Source organism: Euleptes europaea, chromosome 5 (genome assembly GCF_029931775.1).
Source record: "Euleptes europaea isolate rEulEur1 chromosome 5, rEulEur1.hap1, whole genome shotgun sequence".
In the NCBI taxonomy this organism is placed as follows: domain Eukaryota; kingdom Metazoa; phylum Chordata; class Lepidosauria; order Squamata; family Sphaerodactylidae; genus Euleptes; species Euleptes europaea.
This window is the reverse complement of record NC_079316.1, coordinates 54,185,763-54,203,381: the sequence shown is the minus strand read 5'-3', so window position 1 is coordinate 54,203,381 and position 17,619 is coordinate 54,185,763. Positions and strand designations below refer to the sequence as shown.

At 43.5% G+C, this 17,619-nt stretch overlaps 1 protein-coding gene across 2 annotated transcripts; it reads left to right on the top strand.

Moving 5' to 3' along the window:
* Positions 1-416: 416 nt before the first annotated feature.
* SFXN3 (sideroflexin 3) lies at positions 417-14,525 on the top strand. Of its 2 annotated transcripts, XM_056850295.1 has the most exons (11): positions 417-490; positions 4,447-4,613; positions 5,356-5,526; positions 6,607-6,705; positions 7,514-7,589; positions 8,200-8,285; positions 8,964-9,091; positions 10,368-10,417; positions 11,858-11,907; positions 13,099-13,146; positions 14,382-14,525. In XM_056850295.1, the coding sequence occupies exons 2-11, from the start codon at positions 4,450-4,452 to the stop codon at positions 14,476-14,478; spliced, it is 969 nt and encodes a 322-aa protein (XP_056706273.1). In that variant the 5' UTR covers positions 417-490; positions 4,447-4,449; the 3' UTR covers positions 14,479-14,525. The 2 variants fall into 2 exon arrangements, with proteins under 2 accessions (XP_056706273.1, XP_056706274.1); XM_056850296.1 differs by lacking the exon at positions 417-490 and having other exon boundaries at positions 4,490-4,621.
* The last annotated feature ends 3,094 nt before the right edge of the window (positions 14,526-17,619 follow it).

Here is a 17,619-nt window from a genome sequence, read left to right as displayed (position 1 = left end):
TGCATAAAAAGTAGATGCCCTTCCATTGAGCCAGGGACCCTCTCCCTCCCTCTGGTGTTATAGTATTTCTGCTGGTAGTGAAATCTTCATGGCTGCCTCCCCATTTTGGCCTGGATATGTTCTGGGGGGGAAGGTTCACATTCTTTTTGTTGTATGCTGTAGTGACAAATTGTATGCAAATAGGTGAGCCCATAATATTAACATAGATCAAGTATTATGCAAACCCATGTTTGTAGACTTGCTCTGGATCTATAGACTGAGTTGGTCATCCACTTTTAGCTCAAGTTAAAGTGATCTGTAAATTAGCAAACAGCAAGTCTGAGAGAGATCCCAGCACTGTAGTTTGAAGTAATATTTTAACATGGAGCTTTTTTTCCCTCCTACCAAATCCATCTCTCTGTTCTCCTTGTAGACCAGCAGCAGGCATAGAAATGGGCCATCTTGCTTGAGAAGGTATAAAATTATCATCTTGCTTGTGAAGTTTTTCCAGGTAACCAAGGGAAAGGATGGTGACCCCTTGATATGGTTGATGGGCTCCTTCCCCCCCCCATCTCCCCCTGAACTTGATTAATTTGCTTGTTCTTGCCACTTTCACCTTATGATTGGAATAACCCTTAAATCCATAAAATTGCAATCTGTATCCCTGCATGTCCTTTGTATGCAATCTCTATGGGAGACCTTCCAAGTATTTGTTCTAATAATACTGAAGATAAAGTCTTTATCAGTGTTTTTTACTGCTGTGCTTCACAGGGATTTTATTCAAAGGGATTATCCCTACTAAAGAGAATGTATGAATATTGGAAGCTGACATTTTTCTGTGTTTCAGAGAGTATGACATTTGTTTTTTTTTTTTTACTTATTGCCTGGGTAATACCCTGGACATGGAAAATATGATTTAAAGGGCAACCAACACTTCCTCAGAAAATTCCTCCACTGTAGGAGCCGATTCCCTCTCTCTGGCTGATTTAAATTCTGGTGACTTCATTTAGGTTGCTTCTTAAGAATGCATCAGAGGAAGATGCAAATGATGCTGCATCACTAAAAGTATTCTTCCTCCACAATCTTGGGAACATTGTATCTTGATCTTCTTTCAACCACCTCGACATTTAAAATGAAACAAACTCTATATATTTCCTCTTTTTAAAAAATTGGCTCAGTTTCAACTGAAGTAATAGGCAGCTTAAACTGAACATCACTTGACATCGGAGGCGGCCTTAGTGATTCTAGGGGAAAGTCCAGGGTAGGGCCGCAGAATCAGTACTACCAATACTGACCCCCCCCCCTTGCCAGCCAAGCAAGGGGCAGCCCTCCCTCCCATGTGAAGTGGGTGTGAGCCATTACTGGAAGCTGGCTGCCGAAGCCCTAGATGGTCTAGGTCTAGGCACTAGTAGCTTCTGCTGAGCCAGCTGCCTGAGCCCCAAATGGGGCAGGCATGAGCGGCTGTTGCTGTGAGCGGGCAGTGCAACCCCTGGGTGGGATGGGTGTGAATAGTGAGTAGAGAACCAGCGTGGTGTAGTGGTTAAGAGCGGTGAACTCTAATCTGGAGAACCGGGTTTATTTCCCCACTCCTCCACATGGAGCCTGCTGGGTGACCTTGGGCCAGTCACGGTTCTCTCTGAACTCTCTCAGCCTCACCTACCTCATAAGGTGCCTGTTATGGGGTGGGAAGGGAAGGTGATTGTAAGCCACTTTGAGACTCCTTATGGTAGAGAAAAACAGGGTATAAAAACCAACACTACTACTTCTAGTGGTGGTAGGAATCTGCTGTTTTTTTCTTTTCCCCCTCCATTGGGGAGGCAGGGCCATGGATAGTCAGACCCTCTCCCCGCACAGGGGCTGGGGAAGCTGCCCTTGTTGCCCATTGGCTAAGACCGCCCTTGCTTGACATGTGTCTGATCTGACTTTGGTTTTGGCATATTCTTGCCAGAAGTAGAAGGCCTGAGTTTCCAGAAGACCAGGTAATACCTTGATATTTCAAGAATGGGTACTCCAAGGATGTGGAAAGTCACTCGTGAACAAAACACCAGATCATCAGGGAAGTGGCAGGGAGAGAGGGGATTTCAATGTCTCTATGTACATGTAAGAGTTGTGCACCCAGGAGGTACAAAAGTGATCTTGTTGAGTTCTGATTTTAGAGGAAATCTTGTTGTTGCTGCCTTCTCTGTTTGCTGGATGGAAGAAGGATTGTTGCTATTTTTTGTTTTTGTTTTTAAATTGTAAAATTTTTGACACATGGTCTTTAGGCAGAGACATGATGCTATCATCAGCCCAGAGCATTTTCTTACAGAGGTTGCTGAGTGTCTTTCACCTGAGGCTTTGAAGTTGGTTAAACATCCAATGAGGATCTCTTAGGTTTAGCTGCAATTCCTGTTTCATTAGAGATGATACAAGATCACTGCTAGTCAGTAGTAAATGACAAGGGACAAGTTCGATGTGGGAATGTTAGTGATTGTTTTTAATTGTGTAAATTGATATGGTGATACAGGATACGGGGATTGTCAGGCAGAGGTCAAAAAGGAATAGAGCAGGGAAGGGATATAGGGGGAAGTGAGGTGCCCCCACAAATCCTGGAGTGTTTCCTACCATGCAAGTGGGCCTGGCCCAGCAGCTGGCACCATACAATTGGGTCAGTTTTCCTAGGTAGAGGCTGCGGCAATGGGGAGAGGGAAAGACAGAGGGGCAGATAAACGTAGGTTGGCTTTTTGGTGGGAAGGAGAGAAGGGGGCAGGAAAGGGGGAGAGGCTATGGGGGCTTTCAGGAAATGGAAAGAGGAAACAGTGGGGCAGGGGGGAAGTCTTTGTGAGTTTCCATTTATTATTACAGAAAAACTTTGTGAGTCTTCTTAACATATATTAAAATTTCCTTTCTATATTATGTACACACGTCACAGAACTCCCCCCTTTATAGGACTTTGGGTCTCCTGCTGCTGTCGTCCCCTCCCATTTGCAAACATCCTCCACGTCTCTCACCCTGATAACTACCACTTTTAACTCAGGTGATGCTCTCTCTCCTCCCTTCAAGTATGTACTCTGTTTTGCCATCACAGAATCAAGCTTCTCCCCAGTGACTGTCTTAAGGAACAGACCAATAGCTTGCTCAAAAATCAGCTTTCTTAGAGAACCTGACCGACAATTCAATCCTCTGCAGAGTTACTGCACTGATTTAAATGGGCTTAGATGGAAGTACCTCTGCATAGGATTGCACTGATAAGTATGGGTGATTGAAACCAAGCAAGAAGGTAAACATTCAAGCCCTTCAAAAGCAGAGACTTGAAAGGTAGATTAATAGAGCAATCCTAAACAGTTATACCCTTCTAAATCCATTGATTTAGAAGGGTGTAATTCAGATTATGATTGCACCATGTGGGTTTAATCCTGTGCATATTTACCTTGGGGTATGCAACACTGAACATAGTGAGACTTACTTCTGAGTAGGCATGCTTAGGATTGGACTGTGAGACTATTATCCCACAGGACCCAAGCTGGATGAAGGCTTGTACCAAACATCCTTGTCAGCCCAAGTGTTCAGAGGCCGTTGTGCCGCTGGTACCAGACTGAGGGATAAATTCACAGCTGGCTGTGACTCTTCCCTGCTTTGCATAGGATAGTCCTGATTCTGTTAGCATCTGTGTCAACGGATTAAAGCAGTACAAGGAAATCCCCCATGTGTTCAGATGTAGCCTGCATCTGCGCTTGCCAGCAGCAAGGGTTCAGGGGACAGTCTGTGGGGCAGGAATGGGAAGCTTTAGAGAAGTGATATTTCTCAGGCACAGTAAAACAAGGCATCATGATTTTTAAAAAGTCCATGTGGTGGATCAGGGAGGTATGATGGGCTTGATTGATGTTCCTGAACCTGTGCAGTTTGTCCCCATCACAGGGATCTGTAGAAGCATGTCCCCTTTGTACTCTGAAGATATCTCTGCAACCCCAGATTGGGCCCAGTCCTAACTCTTGTATATAGAGACATGTCGACTGCTGTATCCTGGACAGATGTCACTTGCAACATTTTGGCATGTAAAAGTGATCTAAGCCAGATGCCACCTCTTAAGGATGACCATGTGTGCCTCTACTAGGTGGAAGGAGAATTCAAGGGAATGGTCTTCATTCAATCCCTGGGACTACTACTGAGCCAGACACCATGGAGTTTTCCCCCAGTTGTAATGTTGGTATTTGTAGCAATGGCTGCATCTACTCTTCATGTCTCCAGGCTCAGAGGAAGTAAGCAAATTACCTGCAGAAATATTTGGTGCCTTTTTTGGCAGTCTCCAGATCTGCATCTAGATCCCAAACCATTGTGGCTGGATGGGGCTCTGCACAATATGAAATGGCAGAGGCCCTCAAGTGAGTGTGACTATTGCAGGCTCTTCACTTTCAGGCAGAGCTGTTATTTCCTGTGTCATCTTGCGGAGATGTAATTGTTTTGTCCCCTCTCTTTGGATCCCCGCAGAGGATGTCAGGGGAACTGCCCTTGCACATCAACATCAAGGAACCACGATGGGACCAGAGTACCTTCATGGGGAGAGCAAAACATTTCTTCACAGTGACAGATCCCCGCAACCTTCTGCTCTCTAGCAAGACCCTGGAAGAGGCCCGGAGGGTGATTGTGGATTACAGGTTCTCTTGTTAGTCTGGGGATTGTTTTGGTTTTTTGGGGGAGGTGATGACAAGGGGGCTGCAGATTCGGTGGCAGGTGTGGTATCCTGCAGGGGAAGCTTTTAAAGCACCTGGTTTGACGGTGGCTCTCAGCCATCATCTTTCTCTTCTTTTGTTGTAACTGATGGTTTTTTCATGTCCTTCGGTGTGTTCAGTCTCCAGTGGCTCTCTGCCATTCAGTAATGGCAAGTATAGGAGGCAAACAGTGAGCAGAAGCAAACAGGGAGCAGAATGAGTGCTTGGGTTGGAAGGATGGGTTGAAAAGGTGAAGCTTGAATCTGAAGAAGGTTTATTTTGGGGACAGTGTAGCCCTGAACTCATGTGGATCAGTGGTCATTTGGGGACAAGAGTTTTGGCATAGTTCGAGGCCATAGCAATCCCTAAACACTTCATTCCAGCCAAGATTTTGAGTCAACAAAAACCTATGAAGAAATTTGTTCTAGTCTGTCCACAACAGGGCTCCAGAGCAAATGGGCCACGAGGTCTGATCCATTGCATTTCAAGGGGTATACCCATGTAGAGGAGGTAGGAGAGAAGCACTCGATAGCCGTACCTTTCCAAAATGCCTCTTTGCTCCAAAACCTGTTCTCCCAGTACTACTAATGTATTCTTCTTGCATCTAATTCCACAATATAGTGATTCCCTTTCCCCTACCTACTTCCAACCTACTTCCAACATTCTTTGATTTTGTGGTTCATTCCAGGTTGGGGAAAGTGTCACCAGGCTTGACTGAGGACCAGCTATGGCAGGCAAAATACATCTATGACTCAGCCTTCCATCCAGACACAGGCGAGAAGATGATCCTGGTTGGGCGCATGTCTGCCCAGGTGCCCATGAACATGACCATCACTGGATGCATGCTCACCTTCTACAGGCATGTACACAACTTCCAGTGTCCACTGTCTTGCATGGGCAAGGTTCAGAACATGGGCGAGGGTGTGAGACAACTCACTGCTAAGTCTGGAGATGAGGGACATGCTGTGTAAGAAGTGTGTAAGGCGGTGGAAGTGGCATTGTCTAAACATTTGCCTTTTTGGCCCTGGACTGGCCTGAGCTCAGTTGCTTAGGCAAAGGGCTCCTTTAGGCTGCACGGGCTAAGATGTCATGACAGTTATTATATGTGTGTTTCTATGCCGGTGAAACTCACTCAGTAGCATGGGACCCACATGTGGTTCTTTGATTTGCCACCTGTGGTTCTTCTGAGCACCATTTATCAGTGTGGCACCTGCCCCATATTTCAGAAAGGTGGCCAAGGTCATTGCCTGCTGGAGCATGTGATGGGCAGGTGGTTTCCACCTTGAAAAAGTGCCAGAAGAACAGCTGTGAACCTCCCAGAGGTACAAGTCTTATGCCAGGAATGGAAATAAATATGGCTGTTTTGGTTAATGGTAATTGTGAATGTGGCTCTCCATGAATTGCAGAGTGAGTACCACTATGTAGTAGTGTGTGATTGTACATAAAAGCATGACATCTTCATGTGCAGGACTGTGAAGATTATGGGACATATAGCTGTGGCTGTGCATGCTCCGAAATGCAATGTAGATGTTTAAAATTTGAAATGCTACATGTATGCATAGTTGTGCAAGTTGGCAGAGGGCTTCATGTGTGCAAAGATGTATGTTTAGAAACAAACACGCATATAAAACTATACTTTGTTTAGTTAAAAGCAAGAATGTGCACATTGCATATGGTGTGTGAAAGAAGCCATATGACACAATGCATTGTGTGTTTAGAGCTGGCAGTGTGTAGAAATGTGAATATATGGAGGAACAAGTATAAGAGTGTCTTAAGACTTGTGCAAATGCAAAGCTGCGAATGTATGAGAACACAAGTATGCACCAGCAAGAGTGTGAGTGGGCCAGGGCAAGCACACACTGAATAGCCTCTGTGACAGTTGCCTTTCTTTTTGTCCCCATGGGTCTGTGTGAGTCATTAACTTCCTCTTTTCTTGCAGAACAACACCTGCTGTGGTATTCTGGCAATGGATGAACCAGTCGTTTAATGCCATTGTCAACTACACCAACCGGAGTGGAGATGCTCCCATCACTGTCAAGTAAGAAGGAACTTAAGTCCCGCCTAAGGTCATTGGACACAAACACAAGCACCTCTGTGGCTGTTTGGAAGACTATTTTAGGATTTATGCTTGCTTGGAAGGCATACCATCTGACTCAGAATGCCCTGAAGCCTAATCCCAGAAGGCTGTGAATGGGAACTGTGGTTATTCTGCACATGCTGAGAGATTTTTGATTATTTCATATAGTCCAGCAGCAAGGCACACTATGAAATTGTGTTTTGTTTGTGTGGTTTGGTGCATGGAAGAACTGTGGCTCAGTAGTAGAGCATCAACTTTGCAGGGAGACGGTCCCAGGTTCAGTCCCCAGCATCTCCAGTAAAAAGGATTAGGCAGCAGGTGAAGTGAAAAACCTCCACCAGTGGCCCTGGAGAGCCACTGCCCATCAGAGTAGATAATACTGACCTTGATAGAAGAGTGGTAGAACTGATTTTATCTGAGGCAGCCTTATGTGTTCATGTGTACTTGATAAGCAAACAATAATTCTGTGGTTTGTGTCCTGGAAGCTGAGAGTTGGGCAAAGGAAATGACAGTGGAAAACAAGTTAGGAAGGGCAAAGCTGCTGTGTGCAGAGGCCAGAGAAGAAAGATACGGAAGGAACAGGTGGAGGAAGTTGGTAGTGCTATGAAGGGTTTGAAGAAGGGTGGCTACTCATCATTTCTTTATATGGGAGAGGGTAGGGATGGGGGTCTGGGGGTTCCATTATCAGAGGGTCTTTCCCAGGGTTAGGGTTGGAGGGAAAGTTATTTCTATTGATAGAAATTGCTAAGGTGTACTGCTTCTTTTGCAGCCAGCTGGGCACCGCCTACATCAGCGCTACCACTGGAGCTGTAGTGACGGCACTGGGACTCAAGTCCCTCACTAAGGTAAGGAACTGACTGGCTCTGCCTGCCCTGCCACAGAATGGCATTCTCCCTAGGAGGAGGCCTGGAGGGAAAGTCCTCATTGCTGGATTAAGGCACAGTTAGAAGGAGATCTCTGTGCAATCAGGTAGCCTTGCTGCGTCGTAAGAAATCCTGCCTCCCTGACAGTAAGTGATCCTCTCTCTTTACTGCATTACCACAGAATCTGCCAAGTGGTATAACCGTGCAATCTCTATTTATTCCAATAAGTGGGATTGTAATTTTTGACATATGGAAACGTGGAAATACTGTAGAAGCTTACAATAGAATTCCTTTACATTTTCATAGAACAAGCCAAGACTTCCAACCCTTCCTTCCTGCATGTAGTTTAGTAGCGTGGATGAATTAGTTTATACTGCATCTGGCATGGCAGGAGGACTAGGGCTGAGGATTACTGTAGTCAGAAGAGATGAAGAGACTTCTTCAAAGTTGCACAGGCAGTCAGTGGCAAAGATGAAAGTCATTGCCTTGGGGATTTGCACATCTGCAAAAAGTCATTCTGTTTACCTCTGTTACTGATTCAGTTTATAATATGAATCTCTCTTTCTCGTTCTTCAACCTTCCTCCTTGGAAGCATTTGCCACCAATCATTGGACGCTATGTGCCTTTTGCTGCTGTGGCAGCTGCTAACTGCATCAACATCCCATTAATGAGACAGAGGTAAGATGGCGTCCTGTCCTGCACTAAGTGTGATGGGGGACACTGCTTCACAATGTCAAGCTCCTGCCAATTTCTTACAGTTGCACAGCATTTTAAAAACTGTACCATGTCAGATGAATAACACAGTAGCAAAGAGTGTCTTTCCTCTTTGAAGTCAATGGGCTTAGAAGAGTGTGATTCTGCTTGGGGTAGCACTATGAGGCTGTGTGTTGACCTGTCCATTTGCTTGGTCCCGATGCATACTCAGAATACTCCACTGTGTATTATAGACATGCTAGTGTGACATGTGCCCGCCTTGTTCTCACATCTGGAGTAGAACCTAGTGTGGTGCCAGTTCTAAAGGAATGGTGTGTGTGGTCAGGTGTGGTGGTATTGAATGACTGTCCTGAACCATACTGGTCCTGTCCATCTTATTTGTGAAACGAACCAGGAAGACATGGCTTAAAACACCTATCCCGATTTGGGGTATAGAACTATGTCATTCAATTATTCCCTCACCTTGCAAGCTGCTTTTTTCTCCATTGCAGAACATTTATGGATAAATCATGGAATGACACATAATGTATAGCTGTGCCCCAGGAAGACAGGGAGAATGGACAGCTGGAGCTCAGAAAACCTTTCTGGCAAGAGAAAAAATGACATTAAAGGGCTGTGTTTTTTCCTGAACCATTTCTACAGGGAGCTAAAGTTTGGTATCCCCATTTTAGACGAGAATGGGAACCGACTGGGTGAGTCCAAGAAGGCAGCTCAGCAAGCGATCACGCAGGTTGTGGTATCCCGCATTGGCATGGCTGCACCTGCTATGGGTAAGTGGTTCCTGGATGGGCAGCTGCTCTAAATACTTCCAGTTTCTCCAGCCAGGGTTTTGAATTAGATGTTTTGAGGCAAAGTTTGAATGGGAACATTTTAGCTCCGAATGAGTGGTTTGATTTGCTGGTATCTCCTGAATGTTTTGGATTTTGGCAGGCATCAAGTGGGAAATATCATGCTTTTGAATTGTCACATATAGTGTTACCTATCAACTGCTGTGAAATATAAGACCATTGCATATATGCAGTAAGAATGCTATCAGTTAAAAAAATATTGTATATACCCTATCACATACTATCTAATTCAGTGCTACTTTTACATGCCAAGCATCAAGCATCCTTGAAAACGAAAAGCCAGGGGTTTGCAAACTATCGTCTGGGGAACCTGAGTTGTTGGCATTTAAAAAAAAGAATAGAAATTCTCTTCAGGCTTTCAGCCATTATAAGGTGAAGCAATGTTAGAATTCAGATTTTTGATTAATTAGAAAATTGCTAAAGTTAAAGCGCAAGATGCTTATATGATATGTATGCAACTTAGAGCAGTTTATTATTAAGTGGAATCTATTGTATAAATGAGTGACTTTTGATCATTTATTGGCTTATCTACAACTATTCACTGATTTCAGTGATTTCCTTGGAAGAAGTATTAATCTGTGTGTGTATGAGTATGTCTATGTGATTGTAATGTCTAAATTCTTTAATAAAATATATTTAAAAAAACTTACTGAATTCATCAAAGGGTACAGTTGATGCTAGATAAGGCATTAGATCAGGGTCCCCAACGTTTTGAACCTGTGGGCATGTTTAGAATTCTGCCACGGCATGGTGGGTGCAGCAACAAGATGGCTGCCACAGGAGGCAGAGCCAGCCACAAAGTGACTGCTACAGCTGACCTTCAGTGTAGATCCTTGTGCTGTAGTGGTAGTTGCTGCCAAAACAACATTTTAAAAGATCTACACAGTCAATCAGAAACCTTGCTAGGCAAAAGCCTTACCAGGCCCCACCTACTTTTTAAAAACATTTGGCGGGCGCCAGAAAAGGTGTCGGCAGGTGCCATGGTGGCCACAGGCACCACGTTGGGCACCCCTGACTTAGATAGAGCTGTAAGTCTGATAACCATCCATTGTTACATGAGCCGCACCCAGCCTCAGGCAGCCCACCTGAAAACAAAAAAGCCTGAATTTAGAGATGCAGATCTCTTTCTCTCTTCCTTGGAGAGACAACCAGCTGGGGAAATATGTCTCATACCATTTTCCTCTTTCCTTCTGCACAGCCATCCCTCCTGTGATCATGAATGCACTAGAGAAGAGAGCTTTTTTGAAGGTAAGTTCTTCTGGGTCTTCTCTGAGCTCACAGGCCTCCTAGTTTTTCATCCCACACCTGTGAGTTTTCCTGTTGCTTTCCTGACCACATTTTTTGCTTTGCTGTTCAAGATGACAGAGCCAGTTTTTTTTTAATGCTTGCTGTTAAAAACCATTACAGATGTGAGTCAGAAGAGGGTGTATATTTTTTTGTAAACAGTGTGGGCTGCTATCTTCAAAACAGTGTGACAGGTTAAAATGGTGTAAGCAACAAACTTTTGCTAAAGGGTGGCTTTCTTCCTATTTTGCAGGAAGAAAATCTGAGGTAAAAAGGAAACAAAACCATGTTGTAACAAACATGTTTACCTCATGGTATTTGAGGCCACCATGAGGCTAATGTGGCATGTGCACAGGATTACTAACACTACCCTTATTTCTCTTGTGTGAGATTCAACCTGTAAATACTCTAAAACCTTAAAAATTTTTCCTAATCTCCTGACATAATCACTAGTGGGATGTAAATTTGTGCAGGTCTTTACTAAGTTTCCCTTTTCTTGTATGCCTAATTGGGATGTCTTTTAATGCCTCTGAGTTTCCCCTACGCATCTCCATCGCCCTCCAAGTATTTATTGCTAAGTAAATCATTCCAGATTGTCAATAGCTTGGTTAATGTTGGGCTGCTTTCACATGGGGGCCACACAGGGCAATACTCTGGTTTCTCCACCAGTGCCGGATTTTGGGGGGCAGTTTTGGTACTAGGTATGTCACTACAGTGTTAACCGTCATTCATGTACTACTGATTTAAAAAAAGGCAAAAATCCTGCTAGTGGTGGGGAGAATGGAGGTGTAAGAGGATGTGGTGGGGAATGGCACCAGATGTGAGTGGGGAGATCTGGAAATCTGTACCTTCCCATCCATATGTGGAGTAACCCACTTTGGGTCTGATGTTTCTGGAAGCATCAGATCAAAGGATGTTTTGGAAACATCAGAACAAGGGGCAGGGGAATGACCATGGAAGATGATGGGAGGAGGGTGATATTATGTTGATGTTCTGACCCCCCGCCTCGCCCCCACTGCAGTTTGAAAGCTGGGACAGAGCAAATCAACTGTGTGGAAGCAACTTAGTCTTCTCCTTGTTCGAAGAAACCTGGGTTTGAGCAGAAAGGTCCTTAGCAGATCACAGTAATACTGATCACTTCATTAAAGGACATCTGAACAACTAACTCAAATAAATGGATGATGTGAGACTACCACTGAGCTCTTTAACACAGTTTTTCCATGAAGGTTAATAGCATCTGAAAGTACCAAGGAGACTTTCTGCTGGTCATTCTTGGAGATCAGGCTCAGAAAAAGTCTCCCCAAGAAACATATTAACATTGTTGCTACATAAACAGCTGCATCTCTAAAAATCGCTAACCAGAACCACTGTGAGCATAAAGATCTCCCCTGTGTTTCTCTTCAGCGGTACCCCTGGCTGAATGCCCCTCTGCAGGTTGGACTGGTGGGTCTGTGGTAAGCAATCTCTCTCTCTCCCCCTCTCTCCCTCCCTCCCTCCCCCCTCTGTCCCCCCTCTTTCCCTCTGTCCCCCCCTCTCCCTTTCCCTCGGTCCCCCCCTCTGTCTCTGTGGTGCAAATCCGACTACTTCTTATTTGAAGGACAGGCTGTGAGGATTTTCAAAAACAGCTCCTAGAGCTTGCAGATAAGATGGGTAATGTAGCCATGGCTTTTGAATACAACCAAAGATCACATGGCTAGCAAGAGCAAAAGTAGAAAGATTGTGCACAAGCCTGATGCACTTTGGATGCGTGAAGAGTCCCTATTCCTCAAGGTGTGACTGTTAGAGCTGTTGTGTGTGTGGAGGAGGCTTGACCAAGGTTTCATCAGTGGTCCCCCCTTAAGTGGGCCCACCTTCTTACTGCTTTCCTCTGCCTTTTGGTCCAGTTGCTGCAGTTGCTCATAGGGAGGGGATGTTCCATTCTCAGTTCTGTCAATGCTCACTCACAAAAAGAGGGAAGGCCATGAGGAAGAAGCAACAAGCCAAGGGCACCAAGGGTTGGCAGTGGGAACCCTGATGGGGCATATGGGCCTTGGTGAGTGCCCTACAGGCTGATCCCTAGTACTAGCCTTGCATCAGGTTTCTTGGTTTTCTGTGTTGGTCCTTATGAATTTTCTGTGATTGTCAGGAAGAACGATCTTACCGGTTTAAGATTCAAATGCAACTTTTGAATACTGGTATTTCAGTCCACAATATCTCAGTGTTGTTGTTGTGTTAGCATGATCAGCCAAAGTGTGCCCCAATCACATTTTAACTTTGGTGTGACACACCCAAGCCCCATTCTACTGCAGCATGATCTACATAGCTATCGGTAATGGTGACAACTTTGCTGACATGCTATTCAACCCTCTCCTTTAAAAATGTGACTAAATCAGCACTCCAGCACAGGAAAGGAATAGCCTTAAAATGCTTGTTGGACTAGAAAGAAGACTTGATGTGGATATGGGCATCTTGTATCCCAAATACATTCCTTACCCACCATGTACCAGAAACCAGCCCTCAATGTGCTCAAATCATATGGACTCACATAAATTGGGCTTTGTCTTCTGTGGCTGATAAGGATCATATTCCCCAGAGAGTCAGGAATTTCCTGAATTAGAAAAGGCAACTAGAAAGCATCTCTCCTGTTTTTGTCTCTCCTTCTGCAGCTTGGTGTTTGCTACGCCTCTTTGCTGTGCACTCTTCCCACAGAAAAGGTGAGCAACCCTGCCGCATGCCTTAGCACGTAATGTTCTCTGACGGTTTTAAGTAGGTGTTGGTTCAGGATGCTTCGCTGAAATATATTTTGTATGAGAAAATTGAGATCTAGGATGCAGTTCCCAAATGTCTTATCCCAAACCAGGCAATTAAAACTTTTCTAATGGGTTAATTTCCTCTTCTTCCCTGGATTAACTTGCATTTTTTAAGTTGCATTTTTAAAAAGAGCTTTGAGTGAGCATCAAAATTGACCATGAATAAATGGCCTATGTGTACTTCGCACTGGTATTTTTTAATCCAGATTGTTGACCAAGATAACCCAAATTCTGCACCAAGAATGGCTGAATTATTTAAAATTATGCAAGTAAAACTTTTGTCTGTATTTGCTTTCATGAATAATTTATTCTGCATCTATCACATTTTATCCTGCCGTTCCTCCAAGGAGCTCAAGGCAATATCCCTCCTTCATTTTATCCTCCAAACAACCCTGTGAGGTAGGTTGGGGTGAGAAAAAGTGACTGGCCCAGGGTCACTCAGGTGAGCTTTCATGCCTAAATGTGGTTTTGAAACTAGGTCTCCCCATCATAACCTGGCAGTCTAACCACTATGCAATACTGACTCAGTTTCTGCACTTTTGTATGATTTAGCTTTGCGGATATCTCCTGTGAGGCTCCAGTTTTCCTATAAGGTTGTGTTACCAAATGTGTAGCCACAAGAATGACAATAACAACAATAATAACAAAAATAATAAGTCCACTTTCATGGTATGTTGTTTGTTTCCATTATGCAATCTTCAAGGCAGTTTGCTACATTTGGAAACACGTCAGTCCATTGGGTGCATTTTAACAACAACACCCTAACCCTGAAAGATAATTATTATTAAAGGTTGTGTGAAGAGTATGGATTTAGCCTGGCACCTGGGTGATAACAATGATGGCATCAGGCAGTTCTCCCTGTTCTGCCTTTAGAATCAGAGTTCTGTTGGCATCTGCTAGTAGGAAAGATGGTGGATGAGGTTCTTCAAAGGCCACATTTATAATAAGCTTTCACGTCATATCTCATAACATAATCATAGACATTTTCTCTCTCTTCCCACTGGATACTGAGAGCTCTAATGCTCAAAGCCCACAGCTTCCATCACAGCTTCTGGGTGTCACTTCAGTTAGAATTGTGCTAGTGATGGGGTTTCAAGATTGGGCTGTAAACACTGTATCATTTGTCCTTCCTTTTGCAGCTCAATGAAGGTGAGTCGCCTGGAACCTGAACTCCAAGCTCAGATCAGAGAGAAAAACTCTGGCATTGAGGTCGTCTATTTTAACAAAGGGCTTTGAAAGAGGCTTCTTCGTACTACCCTGGTGTGGAGCAGACAGGACAGGATGAAGAACAACAACCAGGGATCCGGTGCGCCTCATGAGGAAGTTACTTTTTGTTATTGTATAACTCCTTTGAAATGCTGCTTTCTTACTGGCTGTCACATCTTGGCAGGTCCTATGTGTTTGATATAGCCTTCTTGGATTCAGGTGAACCATAGGTAGATCTTACTGTGGCAATGTGGTTGTCATTGTGATGTATACTCATACTCCTGAACAAAGCAGAAACATTCCAGTCATGACCCATTTAGGAGTCAGGGCCAGAAAAGTTAGAACCTTCAAGCAAACCCAGCCCCCATATTATGCATAATTCAAAATGGTGTGCATATGTGTATGTGGTCTCTATGAACTGTTAGAAATTATATTTTTGGGGGAGGAGAATACATAGACTGTGTGGAATCCCTCAAGAATAGATTGCAATGGGAAGAACAACTTGCTATTTTATGGGGGGGAATTGTGTGTTGAGTGCTATACAAATGGCTACAGTATGCACATTACATATTTTTATCATGGCTACAAATAATTTTAATTTTGCTCCAAATCATTTTAATTTTCACAAACAAAATATGCTCATACAAAAATGGCTGTATTCTCTTCATACTGAAAATATTGATACATAGAATCCTTTTACAGCAAAACCTCTTCCTCCTAGTAAGCAAAGCATACATGTACATGAATACATTTACAAATATCTATAGGACTGCACAACCTGTGGTGCAGTGTGAAGATTAGTCAAACATGCATATATGGAAATATACAGGGCCTTTAAAGGAAGTAAACAAGTTAAGGTCACCCCAGGCTATTTGTCTTGCTGGCACTGCAGTGAGGAACATTGTGGTTTGCATTGAGTGAGTTTATCTATGGAGTGCTTTTAGACAACGAGCTGTTTGTTGTAAAAAGATTGGGTCAGATGGCCTTTTGGTTGCCTCCATTATTATAGGACATTCAAGTGAATAAATCCCCAGATCTAAAAATCATCTTTATTTTAGCTCTGATGAGTATATATTTGGCTGAGAAAGAAAGCCATAAGGTGTGACCATCTGTCCAACCTTCAAGTGAGTCCTATGACAGGTTGCTGAGAAGAAGGGCTTTGCCCAAAGAGACCTGAGGTGGGCAGTGCACCTGTTTAAAGTTGGGTAGTTGTGTGGGACAGCAAGCTTGGAAAGGCCACTGCTTGAAATGAGAAGGGCAAATTTCTAAAAACATAAAGAGCTCTGCTGGATCAGACCAAAGGCCTATCTACATTCAGCATCCTGCTTTTCAAAGTTGCCAACCAGATGCCCCCTGGAAGTCCACAGGCAGAGCTCCAGAGAAGTTGCAATAACTCCTGTTTAATAAGGGGCTGTCATGGCCATTATGCTTTTGACATATCTGCAACTTGTTAATTTTATAGTTAAAATACTGGTCAAGATCCAGGCTTTAAAAAAAATGTTAATAGTACTGTAGAATGATTATGCTTTATACCAAGATGCATTGTAGAGGTATAGAGAGCTTCTATCATAGGTGTTTTAGATGCAAGGCTTCCCAAGTGGTTAAGTTTAGGTAGCCCAAGACAGTATGTCTGTGCCAGTGTTCCTCTGTTGTAGTTCCTTACATATTTGCTTTGTATTCTTCCCTGTAATTCCTTTGAAGCTTTTTGGGTGTTTTCCATAGAGTTTTCGCTTCCATCTCTTGAAATTGTGCTCTGTTTTTGGTTCAGGTAACAAAAACTTTACTCCAGTATCAAAAAGGTGGTAGAATTTCTTTGTGGGATTCTGTAAAGGATATAAAAATGAAGTTAGTACTTGTTTAATGCGGTACTAACATTCATGAAAAAAAATCCCACACTGAGACACTAACCTGAACAGCACACGGAATGAGGGTGTGAACTGCCTGAGTATCATGTATTATTTTGAACTATAAATCATACAGAAATCAACTGGAACAAATATATCCTTAATCTGACCCTCAGAAACTATAGAATCCCAAGAGGTGAGGAAGAAAAAGATCAGTATGCCTTTGCATTTCCTTTATCATATCATTCTTCGGTCACTTTCACACTGAGATAACACTGCTTTGTTGAAAAAGAAGGCATGAGGAAAAATACACAACACTGATAGCTTTTAAGTTGAGGATAATTTCTGCCAGCTCAGCATATTACTCTGACTTTTGCTTCAGTACAAATGTAGTGGTGGTAGGCTAGCACACCCTGCCCCCCACACACATTCAAAGTGTATGATGGCCTCTTCCAAAATGAGAAATTTTTAAATTCCCCCTAACACCAATCCCCTACTTCACCAATACCCATGGTTATGAGCACAGATATTGTTGTTGTGCATAGTGGGCATGTGCTTGCACAAACATGTGTAGCAAGTGAGATCACAAATATCTGTGTCAAGCAGAAAATATGTTAAATCCATTTTAAGCACAAATGGCCATCTTCACTGTGTGCAGCAATGAGTAACCATTGCCCACCAGCACTTTTCTTACAATAGCTGTGATTTACCAGAGTTTGCACATACTGAAGGCATAGCTAAATACTTGATAAACTTCCCCCCTCCTCCAAAAAGCAGCATATCAGTAGAAAGATTTTTGCATCATTGCACTATGCAATGCATTGTGATCCCACAGTTCCTTCTGTCTGCCATGTAGACTAAGGGCTCAATGCAAGGATCGTCTGATTTGCCATGTAGCATGCACAGATTCAGTGAATTCTTGCCTTGACAGCAACTTCAGTGGGATCTGCTCCGTTGCACCCTCATGTGCTTTGAAAAGTCAAAGACAAAGGAGGAGCAAGAAGAAAGGGTGTTGCTGATGGTTTAAAATGATAAAGCACTCAACAGCTGTAGAAGTAAACATTCCTCTGACTAGTACTATCCTATATTGTACAACCAAGTTTCCAATACCACTTGCTAAAAGCTCAGATACTGTAGCTGAAACTGAGTTCTGAAACTGAGTTTGTCATCAGGTTCACCAGTAGCAGGATTGCTTATTTAAATTCAGCATAATAGTCCTCCTTTCCCCCCTCCCAAAAATCCAAAAAGAGCCTGATATTTTTGATGATGCATTATGTGTGCTTGCAAAATGGGGTGAGAAACATAACTGGCCAGTACTGGCTTCCCA